The sequence below is a fragment of the Phyllopteryx taeniolatus genome, chromosome 15 (genome assembly GCF_024500385.1).
Source record: "Phyllopteryx taeniolatus isolate TA_2022b chromosome 15, UOR_Ptae_1.2, whole genome shotgun sequence".
Lineage (NCBI taxonomy): Eukaryota > Metazoa > Chordata > Actinopteri > Syngnathiformes > Syngnathidae > Phyllopteryx > Phyllopteryx taeniolatus.
In genome coordinates, this window is record NC_084516.1 from 331,743 (window position 1) to 346,993 (window position 15,251).

General features: G+C 43.8%; 1 protein-coding gene across 2 annotated transcripts in view; it reads left to right on the forward strand.

Annotated features, from left to right (window-relative positions):
* Positions 1-1,510: 1,510 nt before the first annotated feature.
* The window catches only part of scarb1 (scavenger receptor class B, member 1), a 30,538-nt gene continuing 16,797 nt past the window's right edge, over positions 1,511-15,251 (forward strand). The window contains exons 1-8 of one of the 2 annotated variants that reach the window (XM_061800361.1): positions 1,511-1,819; positions 5,984-6,144; positions 7,542-7,683; positions 9,757-9,960; positions 10,036-10,131; positions 12,372-12,487; positions 12,737-12,903; positions 14,718-14,836. In XM_061800361.1, the coding sequence (XP_061656345.1) occupies positions 1,700-1,819; positions 5,984-6,144; positions 7,542-7,683; positions 9,757-9,960; positions 10,036-10,131; positions 12,372-12,487; positions 12,737-12,903; positions 14,718-14,836 (1,125 nt within the window). In that variant the 5' untranslated portion in view covers positions 1,511-1,699. Of the gene's footprint in view, positions 1,820-3,502; positions 3,884-5,983; positions 6,145-7,541; positions 7,684-9,756; positions 9,961-10,035; positions 10,132-12,371; positions 12,488-12,736; positions 12,904-14,717; positions 14,837-15,251 lie in introns of those variants that run through there. The other variant, XM_061800360.1, reaches the window with a different exon arrangement.

Consider the following 15,251-nt stretch of genomic DNA (forward strand, 5'->3'; position numbering starts at 1 on the left):
CATGTTATCATATCATGCCATCCAATAATCATGTCACATTGCCACGGTCCCAAATGAGAACGTGTTGCATTCGTCATTTGTCATCTGACTTCAACGTGACTTCCTTAATTTAAAATCAGGCAAGTTGCACAAAATATCCAAAAAGTTAAGATGATCTCTTTTTTTGTGTGTGCCTGTGGGCAAATTTATGACCGCACCACATTTCACCACATCCTGCATGCACGCACGCACTCACACACACACGCCCACACGCACGCACGTACACACACACACACACACACAATGTACACTGTGTGCTTGTTGACAAAGTGTGTATTTTATTGTGAGTCAAGCGTAGTTGCTCTGTCTTCAATATGTCAGTAAGCAAATGTCGTTCCTGGAGCCTTTGTCACGAAGAAGACACAAAGTAGGATGCAGTCATACAGTCTCACAACAGATGATGCAAGAAAAAGCACAAATCAATTAAATCGAAATAAAAATGGAGTCTTACTGGAAGGTTTCAAATGCTTTTAAAGACATCTCTTAACTTCAAATGTTTGTGTAAAGATGCACGTCATGTTCATTATAATATGTACACCCCACAGTCGATAATATGACGACCTTTTGTACAATGTGCAACACAAAGGGCATAAAAAAAAAATATTTTGAGTTTTGATCGATTAAATATGTGGTGAGGCTTTATTTTCACCTTTATAAGGAGTCAAGTTGTTTTCCTGCTGCATGCCATTCATTATATTATTTGCAGAACAAATATGTTTGACGCAAATATGTTTTGCTTTAGTGACAGCTCAAATTATAAAACAACCAAAACAAGACAAGTAAAAATTTTTTTAAATCACTCCATCCACTGCATCTTTTCACACGTTCTACTTCCTACCGCCACACATACTCTGTTTCTAGCAGACATATACACACGCTGTAGGAGTGTGAGGTGCCTAAACTTGTCCGACTTCCAACGGGTTGCCATTTCCCTCTCTCATCATCAACACGGCAAGCCGAGATTCGGCGCCTAATCTTTATCTTCTACTCAAAGATTGTGCTGATCCCAAAACCAAAGCCATGCAACGCCACCATCTGCAGGGATCTGGTACTCATGGCGGCTGTTTACAAAACTGGACTTCGAGCTGGGCGAGAACGTCTTCCACGCCTACCCGTTGAAAAACGAACTTGACTAATAAATTACGCACACTAAATGTTTGGATTAAAAATGCCCACGGCAGTGAAGGACTTAAATCCCCAGTATGATGAACACATTTTTGTATTTGTTGCTTAAAGCAGAAAACAGTGTACATGTGTACACTTCATGTGTAAACAAAACCTCCATATTTAGAAGAGTCGCAGAAGCAGACACAAATGTACATGTGAAAAAAACTTTCAAATATATATATCTTTTTTTGAGGAGAGAATTTTCCTGTGAAGATTTGAGGTGGCCCCTCCTTGCAGGATGTCGGGGGCGAGGCCTGCTATCGTGGAGCCGCAGAGACATATAAAGTCAGAACCGAGACCACGACAGCCTCCATCCCTCCCTGTGCCACGGCCGCCACCTCCATCCTCTGATCACACCTCACAGGCAAAAGGAAAAAGAACTGCATCCATCCATCCGTCCGTCCGTCTGTCATCATCCATCCGTCTGTCCGTCATCCGTCCGTCTGTCCGTCATCACCCATCTGTCCGTCCATCTCCCTAGTTGCTATCCAGCATGGCGGTGGACAAGTCCAAAGTGGCTTTGGGCTTCATGATGGCTGGAGTTCTCATGGCTCTGTCAGGAGTCATCCTCATCTTTGTGGGCCGGGCCGTCATGAACGACCAGATTGTCAAGGTACGTGTGCCTGTGTGTGTGTGTGAGTGTGCGCCTGTATGCGTGTGTGTATGCGTGTTCGTATGTGTGTGTGTGTGTGTGTGAGGGAGAAAGAAAGAGAAGCACTTCAGATGATTGAAAGTGTAAAGTATGGGAGTGAATAATGCAAAACAAAGTTATCAGGCTTGTAACTCATTGATTGATTTCAAACTGCACTTAGCTTTTATTATTTTTTTTATTTTTATTGTTTTAGTGTAGTTGTTTTTTTAGAGTTAGGGGCTATGAACCATTATAATAAAATAGTATCATTGTTATTGTCAAAGTTATTGGTAAAAAAATTATTTGGTTAGTTATTACAAATCTAATTTGTTGATTGATTGAAAACTGTAATTAGCTATTCTTATTTTATTTAGTTGTGTTTTTGTATCATTTGTATAACAATAATAAAATATATTAAATGATGTTATTAAACACAATAGACTTTTACAATCACTCTTGTTTATTTGTTTTATAATTCACATAGCTTTTATTGTTTGTTTTGTGTTTTTATTATTTACGTTATACTTTGAATGCTAAAATTTTATTATTATTATTGTTAGAATACTAAATGGTATGACTAAAGGGACTGTAAAGAAGGATATTCACACCGTAGGGAAGTGTTGTTGAAAAGCCTGCCAAATTTGAATGTATAAAAAAAATTGCCAAGTATATAAAATGAGGCTCCAAAATAATGAACAATAGAGACCACCCGCCCTCCAACTGTAGGAATTTGTGGGCATGTCCGGTGAAACGAGCCCTGCTCGACCTCCACCTCTCAGTCAAATCTGTTTGTCCATACGGTATGCTCAAGGGTCTGTAGTGAGCTACAGGCTGAAAACGAGGTTCCGCTGTGTTTAATCAACAGTTCACTTTTCCTCGTTGGCTTGTTAGCTCGTGGGCTAGCGAACATAATAAAACGTTAACTTTCCCGTAAGTTTCTCTGCTGTGTGGACCCACACACAACAACACTTAGCGAGGGCTTTTTGACGACCTCGCCGAGGGTCTAGTGAGCTCGTTAAGTCGCTAGCTCATTAGCTCGCGGGCTAGCAAGCATAATAAATAGTTAACTTTTCCTTAAGTCTCCCTGTTGTGTAGATCTCCGCGCGGCACATGAGCGACACTGGAGTACTGGACGGACCCAATGCCGGTCTGTCGGTCCGCGAGCCCGCCAGCAGGGAGTGGAGCCATCCAAATTGCCATCGGCTCGCTCTGTGCGCCGTGTGAAGCATAACACTTCATGGTAGATGTATTTTGTGGGTTGTAGGGTTAGCTTGTTGGCTAACTGCACACTGTAGTGGTAGAAATGGGCCAATGTTTTTTTTTAGCTCACATTTGCGGCGAATAGCCACATGTAAAATGATGGCACACGTTGCTTATATTGAGGGTGGAAATTCTATACAACTAATAGTATTGTCAATGCTACTAATAAACACATTACTGTATTTGTATGCAATAGGTCATGAGTAAGTGCTCAAAATGTTGGTTTGGTGGGTAGACAAAAGTTTTGATGACTCAACATTCAAGATCAACACAAGTAAACATGAAAACCTTATGAACCTTGTCCACGCCAACTGACTCGTGTTTGCTTTTTGTTCAACGAGCGCAATGAACCGAACTCCAAGCACCCTAAAAACTAAAAGACGACGCGGACTACATTTCCCAAAATGCCACGCGAGAAGGAGGATGAGGAGGAGCAGGTTTGTCTATAAATTAGATGGTGAACGCACAGACGCCTCATACGTCTCCGTTGGAAAAGTGTCTTTTGCAATGTCTCAACAACGGCGGCGAGTCCCTCTCGGGACACTTTAAGGGACGCGGACGCGAGGAAGCCCTGCGGACGCGGAAGTGCATTCAGCTGGCCCGTGTGGCAGCCAGCAGCTAGCAGGTTAACAGTTAGCTCCCACCAAAACAACGACAAAAGTGTCGATGGGGGTGAATAAAAGAAAAGTGGTGGTAGGTTTCATGGTCATGGGGGTCCTAACGCTGGTGTTCGGGACCGTCGTGACCATCGTGGGTCCACTGATTATCGACGACCAGATCGTCAAGGTGAGTTCCGACGGACCTTGAACGCCGCACAGGTGTTCGAAGGCCAGCCGGCCGGCCGACGACACGTGAACGCACCAAATCAACCCACGAAACCATGACACGAAAACCAAATTCCAACACCAATCTCTCGTCTTTCACCACCTGATTACTTTATCATTCATTTGTACGTGTTTTTACATCATTTGTCATTGAATAAATCAGTAATTTGGGCGTGAACGTCATATTTTCAATAATTGTTTCTTGTGGGACATTAAAAACAACAAATGGAAATGGAACGACATTTATTTTCACTGATAAATGTAATCAAGTAATTTCTTTGCTGGTGATTATTGGACAACTGTCTTCTTCTTTTCCTTTCAGCTTGTCCCTTTCGGGATCGCCACAGCGCGTCATCCTTTTCCATGTCAGCCTATCTCCTGCATCCTCCTCTCCAACACCAACTGCCCTCATGTCTTCCCTAACGACATTCTTCAACCTTCTCTTTGGTCTTCCTCTAGCTCTCATGCCTCGCAGCTCCATCCTCATCATTCTTCTACCAATATACTCACTCTCTCTCTTCTGGACGTGTCCAAACCATCGAAGTCTGCTCTCTCTAACTTTTTCTCCAAAACATCAAACCTTGGCTGTCCCTCTTATGAGCTCCTTTATAATTTTCTCCAACCTGGTCACTCCGAGAGCGAACCTCAACATCTTCATTTGCTCTGCTTCCTGTTGTCTCTTCAGTGCCACTGTCTCTAATCCGTCCATCATGGCTGGCCTCACCACTGTCTTCTAAACTAGCAGAGACTCTTGTGTCACATAACACACCTGACACCTTCCTCCACCCGTTCCAAGCTCTTTGGACCTGTTTCTTCACTTCCGTACCACACTCACCATTGCTCTGGACTGTTGACCCCAAGTATTTCAAGTCCTCCACTCTTGCTATCTCTTCCCCCTGTAGCCTCACTCTTCCCCCACCACCCCTCTCATTCATGCACGTATATTCTGTTTTACTTCGGCTAATCTTCATTCCTCTGCTTTCCAGTGCATGACTCCATCTTTCTAACTGTTCCTCCACCTTCTCCCTGCTTTCACTGCAGATCACAATGTCATCTGCAAACATCACGATCTGCGGGGATTCCAGTCTAACCTCATCTGTCAGCCTATCCATCACCACTGCAAACAGGAAGGGGCTCAGGGCTGATCCCTGATGCAGTCCCACCTCCACCTTAAATTCATCTGTCACACCTACAGCACACCTCACCGCTGTTCTGCTGCCCTCATACATGTCTTGTATTATTCTAACATACTTCTCTGCCACTCCAGACTTGGGCATGCAGTACCACAGTTCCTCTGTGGGTACTCTGTCATAGGCTTTCTCTAGATCTACAAAGACACAATGTAGCACCTTCTGATCTTCTCTGTACTTTTCCATCAACATCCTCAAGGCAAATAATGCATCTGTGGTACTCTTTCTAGGCATGAAACCATACTGTTGCTCGCAAATACTCACTTCTGTCCTGAGTCTAGCTTCCACTACTCTTTCCCATAACTTCATTGTTTGGCTCATCAACTGTATTCCTCTATAGTTCCCACAGCTCTGCACGTCACCCTTGTTCTTAAAAATGGGCACCAGCACACTTTTCCTCCATCCCTCAGGCATTTTCTCACCCGCTGGAATTCTGTTGAATTGGACAACTGTAATTAGGCTTAATGAAATATGCATTGCCAATCATATTAATTTTTTTTCAAAATCAGTCAGTCATCATCAACCCCCCCCCCCCCCCCCAAAAAAAAAAACAAGCACATGCTACTTTATCCAATGTTAAATAAAACATCAACCAAAAAGTCATTGTGTATATACCAGTTTCTTACTCCATAGTATTTGTATTTTTAGACAGTCTGTGCTCTGTGTGCTGCTGTAACTTGAATTTGCCCTCTTGGATGAGTTGATCTCTATTTATTCACCACATATAAAAAACACATTTAGATTCGTTACTGTAGTTTGGGTGTGTCACTCCATTGCGAATGCGTGTGTACAAAATGTGCGTTTTCAGCATAAAATGTACTCTACACATGGAAACAAAATGGAACATGTAAACTATGTCGTTGGCCCCCCAGAACACAGTGATCGACCCCAAGAACGAGGTGTCGTACACCATGTGGAAGGACATCCCGGTGCCGTTCTACATGTCGGTCTACTTCTTCAACATCCTCAACCCAAAGGAGGTCCTGAACGGCGAGAAGCCAATGCTGGAGCAGCGAGGACCTTATGTGTACAGGTCAGAGTTCGGCGCTGCCGCAACGCTCACCTTTGAACTTTGCACACTTAAAGACATGGAGATAAATACAACTTTCTGGATGGAATTGAGTCCAGACACCTGCCGAGAAAACACTGAACAGGAATTATTGTCCAAATATTCCACTGCATATGCATTAAAACCCCAGTAAAAGCAATCAAATCTGAAAGTTCAACGTGACTCTTTATATTTCAAGTGACAGTACACAAGCTGGAGGCTTATTTTAGCAGGTCATTTACATATTGTGTCAAACAAATCTAACGTTACATGAGAGCGGTCGAAGATGCAATAAAGTCAAATGATACAATCAGTGCAGATTCATTTGCCGTACCTTGAATGAATTCATGAGAATTTGTTGTTCAAAATACATTTAAAGAACATCCATCCATCCATTCTCTGAAGCGCTGCTCCTCCTTGAGGGTCACTTTAGGGTATGCTGGCGCCGATTCCAGCTGACTTTGGGCGAGAGGCGGGGTACACCCTGAACTGGCTCCTGGCCAGTCCCAAAAGGTTAATACGTCCCAGGTTTTCCCACATATACATTTGTGGCGGGCCGCCACAAATAGAATTTGGCTTTTGCTGTGCTGAGATTGTGCCGCGATGTGTTCCTTTTGTGTGTGCTAATTATCCATACCACCGATTTTCTTTCTGATACGATACTGAAAATACAGTCCCTCCAATGACTGGAGTATCAATATTTACTTTTGAGAATCGATCTTCTGGTATCAGCGAGATCGACATTTCAGAGAGTATCGATCCTTCACCAGTGACGTTGCTCCAGCCGGCGTAAAGACGTCTCGCCACAGCACACTGTTTTTGTTTGTATTTGTGTGTATTTTCGAGTTTGCATGTTCTCCCTGTGCCTGTGTGGGTTTTCTCCGGGCACTTCGGTTTCCTCCCACATCCCAAAGACATGCGTGGTAGGTTGATTGAGGACTCTAAATTGCCCGTAGGTGTGAATGTGAGTGCGAATGGTTTGTTTGTTTATATGTGCCCTGCGATTGGCTAGCGACCAATTCAGGGTGTACCCCGCCTCTCGCCTGAAGATAGCTGGGATAGGCTGCAGCACGCCCCCGACCCACGTGAGGATAAGTGATACAGAAAATGGATGGATGGTATTTTCGCTTGGAAACGCCACTCCGTGTTGGGTGCTGCGAAAAGACGAGAAGTGAACAAAGCTGCAGCACCCAGCACGGCGAGTCCCCCCCTCCCCCGACCCTCCGCTCATGCGTGTAAACTAACTCTGTTGACTCATTTGTACACAATTATACAGTTTTAAAGTTCTGTAAAAAACCTTTGTGAAACAAATAAGGATATTCAGTATATGCGACTGTTAAGTCTCATGACTTGACCTTGACGTGTGGTGTGTGCGTGCACAGGAAGCAGTGTCAGAAGGACAACATCACGTTTCATCCCAACAACACGGTGACCTACCGAGAATACCGACGCTACTTCTTCGAGCCGAGCATGTCGGCCGGAAACGAGTCTGACGTGGTCACCATCCCCAACATGCTGGTACTGGTAAGATGGACTTTTTGACTACATCAGACTATAACTCTCTGCATTTGAAAACAATGTGTACTTATTACTCAAAATAGGCTCGTTACTTTTTTCAACCTCCGTGGATGACGACATGACATAAAAAAGACGGAACGAGAGAAGGAGGTGGTCAACCTTTTGACTGATGGGTGCTCTATATAAAAATCCCAACGTTGCTTTGTTCAGAATCATTCACTCATTCCTGACTCACGAATCACTACAAAGGGACCAATCTAGGTCCACTATTCAAAAATGCCGATGTACTGTAATGATTAGGCAGTGCTTAATTTTCCAGTGGTACTATGTAAAAAAAGTGCAAATACCTGGTTACTGTACTGAAGTAGATTTTTCAGGTCTCTGAACTACACGAAACTTTTTCAAACAACTTTTTACTGTCCAGAATCAGAATCAGCTTTATTGGCCAAGTATGTTACCAGACACACAAGGAATTTGTCTCCAGTAGTTGGAACCACGCTAGTATGACAACAAACAGCCAGTATGACAAAATATACATTTAGGACATAAAAACATGAGTGTGGAGAGTTATTGAACAATGAAAGTGTACCACTAGTCTGGTGATTAGGGTTGTGCATCGTTTGAATTTGAGCGATTCCGGTTCCTTATTTCGATTCCGGTTCCAAATGATTCTCCATTCTTTTAGGGGACTGGGTCAAAAACGTTTACATGGTGTAAATAAAGGGTGTCCAAATTATGAACATCCATTTTCTTAGCAGCCCGCAGCATAGACTAAAATGAACATTTGACTCGTGGTTCTTTATAACCAGTATCAATATCAAACCTATGAACGAAAAGGCGTGTGTGGAAATAACCCAATTGACTTAATATTCCTTAATTGTTTCAACAAAAAGTTAAATATAGCATTGTACAAATAGTTATTTGGGACTGTTTCATCACGTCAAATGGTTTAAATGTGCAAGTTTTAACTGGACTTCCTGTTTTAAGCTTGTATCCTTTTATTTTGGAGGGAACACACCGGAACTCACCATTTTGACACGAAAAGCAACTTCACACGGCACCAGTGATTTAAAATTTAATTTTTTTTCATTTATTTTTTATTTATTTTATTTTTTTAATGGATGGAACCACATGCTATAAAACGCTGATTCCTTTCCCGATTTTGACCGAGTAGACTCGCCTGGCCGTGAAAGGGCGCCTATCGCTCGGTAGGAACTGGAGAGCTTTTAAATAATTTTTTTTGTTTTGGTTTGTCAGAGAGACTTCTGCCTCGGACGCTGTGACCCCCAGATCTTTTCTTCAGGCTGAATCTGATAAAGATTTTTTAGTTAATGTGATACTTGACGTTCATGATCTGATTGCGACTAATAAATTCAGAAGTTAGTCACCAGTTCGTACTTGACTTAATGTTGGATTTATCTTACCCAACATTATAAAAAATAGACACAAAAGGAATGAAGACGCTGGTTTCTTTTTCTCATGAGGAGGGCGTATGGGAGATTGTTCAGATCACAGCCTCTCAACACGCTCTCAACAATCCCCCCCCTCGCTCCTGCTTTTATTTGAAATAGGAGGGATTTACAAATCATAATGTTCTAAGCAATAAGACACAACACAAAATATTTGATAATAAGAGGGTTTTTCCCAGACATAGTATTCTAAACAATAAGACACAACACAAAATATTGGACCAACACCTGTCACGTCCCCGACCACATCCGATCACGTCCTTGGTCCAGGCGCCCTTCCATCGGATGATGTTGAGTCATCTTTTCGAAGGCGAGACATCTAAAATCGTCCATAATACTAATGCAAGCTAAGCAAATAAATGATAACTTCTAGAATATATTTAACGCTTAATTTTCCACTGAATACTTAGTTTTACTCTTACTCAAGTCATTATTCAGAGGACTACTTTTTACTTTGAGTTGAGTCAGATTATTCTAAAGGAACAGTATTCTTCCTTGAGTATATTTTTGGGCTACTCTTGCCACCTCTGCTTGTACCGAATTACAGAGCGGGAGTACTTTTGCCACCTCAGTTGGGGCCCTTTTGATTGATTCATGTGGCGTCCCTCAGGGTGCAGCGGTGATGATGGAGAACCTCCCATTCGCAGTGCGGCTGATGATCAGCGCCACGTTCAAGGCGTTCAAGGAGGGGCCGTTCCTCACCAAGACAGTGGGCGAGCTCATGTGGGGCTACGAGAGCGGCCTGGTGGACTTCCTCAACAAGTACCTGCCCGGAATGCTGCCCTCCTCCGGGAAGTTCGGACTCTTCAGCGAGGTGAGCGTCTGCCCCCACACCAGCCCCCCTCACCCGGGGGCGAGTCAGCGTGGCTGACTCACTCTGGTTGTGCAGTTCAACAACTCTGACACGGGTCTGTTCACCATCTTCACGGGCCGGGATGACATCCGCAACGTGCACAAGGTCAACTCCTGGAACGGCCTCACCAAGGTACCCGAACGCTACATGCTAATGTTAGCTCGGCTGAGCTCTCTGTGACATATTTGCATGTAAGTGAAAAAAGACAAATTTAAAGTGTGAAAAAAAACTTGATTCTGAGTATTTGGACAATTTTAAGTCAAACAAGTTCTCAGTATGATTAATCGATTATCAAAATAGTTGTTGATTAATTTTGATGATGGATTGGCTGTCGATTAATCGACGAATTGTTGCACCTCTAGTCCAATTCCTGATACTAGTGATCCTTGCTGGCACTTAATCAGCTGGCGCGCGTGCTTACTGTGTCGCATGTTTTGCGTGAAGGTAGCATTCGTGTTCATGTTTTAAGCTGCTTGCTGATAAAACATTTGGGGTCGCTGCATGCAGAGATACAAAAATGAGATTAAATGCCTTCTTTTCTTGAGCACTTTATTTTTGGGTGTATTTAATGAAGGGGCATACATAGTTAAGAGCTTGTCTGTTTATTGGTTATCCTGCTTGCATTTTCCTTTGTTTATTTAACCTTGCCCACAGAGTGCCTGTGAGCAAAAAGTCGTTCGTAGAAGCCCCTCGTAAATACTAAACACTTGTGTGTTTATTCTTCTGCGCACACAATGAACCCATCAATGTTTGTTTCCTCTTCCTGCAAACGCACTGAGCAGCTGTGCATTGACGAGCAAACAATACAAGTGAAGAAGCCTAACAGAGCAGTTAGCATAAGCTGCCTGGAAAACGACATCGTGTTTTATTTATTTATTTAATTTGTCACATATATTTTATGTAACCGCGGCACGGTAGATGACTGGCGGACGACTGGCGTCTGCCTCACAGTTCTGAGGTTGCGGGTTCAATCCCCGGCCCCGCCTGTGTGGAGTTTGCATGTTCTCCCCGCGCCTGCGTGGGTTTTCTCCGGGCACTCCGGCTTCCTCCCACAAAACATGCATGCTAGGTTCATTGAAGACTCTGAATTGCCCATAGGTGTGAATGTGAGTGAGAATGGTTGTTTGTTTCTATGTGCCCAGCGAATGGCTGGCAACCAGTTCAGGTTGTACCCCGCCTCCTGCCCGATGATAGCTGGGATTAGGGTCCAGCACTCCCGCGTCCCTTGTGAGGATAAGTGGCTCAGAAAATGGATGGATGGATATTTTATGTGTGTATAACTTGCTTAGACCTGGTTCACACACAAGGATTTTTCATATCTTAAAAGATGATTTATCTGTGACCCACAAAGATAAAAAATAAGACATTTAGAGTTTCGGTCGTATTTTGTGTGGTGTGCGTCAATAATCTCGACAACACCCCCATCAAGATTCTCTTCTGCCGCAGAACTCGCAATCTCGCGAGATCACACGTGATCCCACAAAAAGGAAGACTGGCAGACACCTCTGGGTGTGCGGCTATCTTTGCCGAGTGATGCTGAAGGGAATGGAGGTGGAAGGGGTATAGATACATAAAAAAGGCTTGCTCTGGAAACTATTTTCGCCGTGTGGGGAAGCCACTTTTAGACAAAAATCACATCGGGGAGGACACGTTTGTTTAGATTTGCGAGACATCGGCTTTCCTCACACACACACAGACTTTTGGTTGTCAATATTGAATGCGTTCCATATATAAGATTGTCTGGCGTGTGACATTCTTAATCGGGAACGGGCAAAATTGGGACAAAAACAGCCCGATTGTCTTCAGTCGCGGGTGCGCTTTACTCAAACTGCCCAAGAAAAACTTGATAAATATGACAAATATACACGTCCCACCTATCTATTCATGCTAAGACGTGTTGGTTTGGTTGTAACAGGTTTTGCTCTGACCGACCAATCCGAGCAAGCAATTTCATTTTAAGTAAAAAAATCACTTGTACTGCAGGAGAACAAGATTTGAAAATTGGAGTGGTTTTGAAACGGTGTATTTTATAAAGCGCGGTAGACGTCGAAAGCGGCAACCGGCCCACGCCTTGCAGCAACACATGTAAACCGACAATTATATCTTTATCCTCTGCGAAAAACACTAATATTACTGCAGCTAATTGGGACAGTTGTGAAAACCTTCTTCGTGTGTCTTTCTGTATTGTCCTTCCCCCTGGTGGCCAAGGCACACTCAGCAGAATGAGCGCAATTTGTGTCTGGAACGGCTTCGTGGCGTCCCCTTTTTTTCCCTGGGGGGGTTCATGTTCAATGTCGTCCCTGGGTTTCACGTGATCACAAAGCGTCGTGACGTCGTCTCTTTGCAAACGGCATCATTTGTTTGTGTTTCAGTTGGACTACTGGCGGACGCCTCAGTGCAACATGATCAATGGCACGGCGGGCCAGATGTGGCCCCCCTTCCTGACCCCGCGCTCAACGCTGCCCTTCTACAGTCCCGACGCTTGCAGGTTCGTAAGCACACGCCGCCGCGCCCGACGCACCTCACCCTCTTCTTCGTCGTCTTCTTGTGCTTTTTCTTTGTCGTCTTTTCTTCTTCGTATTCTTCATTCGTCTTCTGCTTCATCTTGATTGTCTCCGTCTTCTTTGTCTGCTTCATTCGTCTTTTTCTATGTCATCTTCATTCTTTGCCTTCTTCTGTTTCTTCTCTTTCTCCTTCTTCGTCTCCTTCATTTTCTTCTTGGTTTTGTGGGCGGCAGGTCCATGGAGCTGGTGTACCAGCGCCCGGGCAGCATGAAGGGCATCCCCTTGTACCGCTACGTGGCACCCAAGACGCTGTTCGCCAACGGCAGCGACTACGCCCCCAACGAGGGATTCTGTCCGTGCCGCCAGTCCGGTCTGCTCAACGTCAGTAGCTGCCGTCAGAGTCAGTAACGGGCGCCGCACGCGTGGATTTGCTTTTTGTTTCTTTTGCCACATCCAAGATGCTAAGTGGAAAAAAATGGCACAGTTAAGGTAGCGAGAAGTGTTACGGGAATCAGGAATTACCATGTCCGCAATCATTCATCATTCCCGCCTCCCAAATCACTACAAAGGGATTTTTAGTGGAGGTTTTAGGGTGCGATCTCGGTCCAATCTTGTCACGTTGCTATTCTAATGCTCTCAAATGTGGGCAAGTGGAGCCACAGCTGCCGTTTATTGAACAGGACAAATAGTCAAACAGTCAAATACAAAGTGAGAACACTAAGAAAGAGCTGCGCTGCTGTAGGCCACAACTCACACCCAGATACTCACCCGCATACGAACCGGCCAAGCAGACTCTGGCTCTTGATGTCACTCTCTCGGCCACGCCCCTTATAGGCACGCACACGAATACTACAGTGCGTACAGTAAGGACACTTTCTAAAGCCAGTTTATTTGTTTGCATTCTCTGATATTTTACTGGGGTTTAAAGAGTAAAATTAAAAACTCATTAAAATTGTGTTTGTGGGGCTGGAATGACTGCGATTGGCTGGCAACCAGTTCAGGGTGTAGCCCGCCTCCTGCCCGATGATAGCCGGGATAGGCTCCGGCACTCCCGCGACCCACGTGAGGAGAAGCGGCTCAGAAAATGGATGGATGGATGGAAGGGGCTGGAATGAATTACCAGCATTTCAATTTGTTTTTTCCTTTTTTCCTTTCAATTTTTTTCATTTTTCATCAGCTTTTCATTTCATTTAAATGGGCAAACTTAATTTGACGTCCGAGTAAATTGAGTTACAAGCCTTGTCCCCCAATTAGTTAAACTCCTAATTTAATAAGCGATGATCAACTTGAGTTCCCTCTAAAATTGAACGAGACGAGTGGAATTTGTTTTGCATGTGACAAGGACGGCTCCCGTGGACAGTAATCACGCCGAACATCCCCGAAGACACGGCGGCCGTTTTTTAGCTGACGTAAAAACGCTGGTCATTGATGCACCCTAGGACAAGGTGGCCTCGTCTCAGTTCCACATAAGAAAAGGCTGTGCTCGAGCTGCATAACACGGACCAGGATGGTCTTGCCGTTTGGAATTGGTGATCATTTCAGATGCTCGTTTCTTAACGATTGCGTTTACATCACGACGATTAAAAATGATTAACAATCAATCTTTTGATAATCCATTCATCGTTTCGAGACCTTGTTTAATGTAAAATTGTCCAAATCCTCGGAATTTCAGCGTCTCAATAGTGAATATTCTCCGATTTCTGCCGTCCTCCATGTTTGCAGACTGATTATCTTTGTATTGAATCAAAATAAGAACTTTGCAAACAACTGCTTTTAATTTGGAAAACAACGATCAACATTTCTGCCCATTTTCTGACGGATTACGGCCCAAACAGGAACTGAATCGTCAATTTGGAATAGTGTCCTGTTTTTGAATAGAGGGGACAGAAATTCAAAACTCAATTAATTGAAAAAAATGGACAGATTAATCAATTATTAAAATATCTGAAATTGCAGTCTTACTTTGCTTAGCAAAGTACATGTTTTGACAAAAGAGATATTTTTCCAAGCGAAAACACTTGATTTCACATTATCTGTCAAGAAAAAAACGTTTATTTCTGAAGTGTGGAAGTTTGCTTAATTACAAGAGAAAAAGAAGCAGAAGAAAATTGATTGAAATCAGAAATGGTACTTTTGTACCATTAATGTTTTTGAAGGCTACATCTGTACGTAGAGTGCCCGCCGCCCTCTTGACGTTTTTTTCTTTTTCTTCAGATTCTCCCGTCTTCATTTCGCACCCTCACTTCTTCAACGCTGACCCCGTCCTGCTGGACTTTGTGCACGGACTCCATCCAAATGAGGACCAGCACGGACTCTTCATAGACATCCACCCTGTGAGCGCACACACACACACGTGCGTGCACACACACAGGGTGACAGTTGAATTTTGATAAGATTTTATAAGATAAAGCGTTTGTTTTATGGCACTGGGTGAAAATGTGTCAGGAGATAAATTGTCGATGTTGTGCGTCAACATGCAGACTTTGCGTTTTGTGTCAGGGTCACTTTTTTTTTTTTAAATCATCATTAGGTAAACAGACTGCTGGTCAAAGTTCATGTCAGGAATCAGGAATTGTTTCTTTTCCATGTAATGATGTACATAATAGGAATTTTTGAGACAATGTAAGGGTTGTGTAAGTACATGCGCATGTGTTTGGTTACATGAATATGGTGCATATGTTCCCCTGCCTGGGTCCCCCGCAGGATGGGCTCGCTGGCTTGGCCCCCGCACCCTGTGGGCGGAGTGGG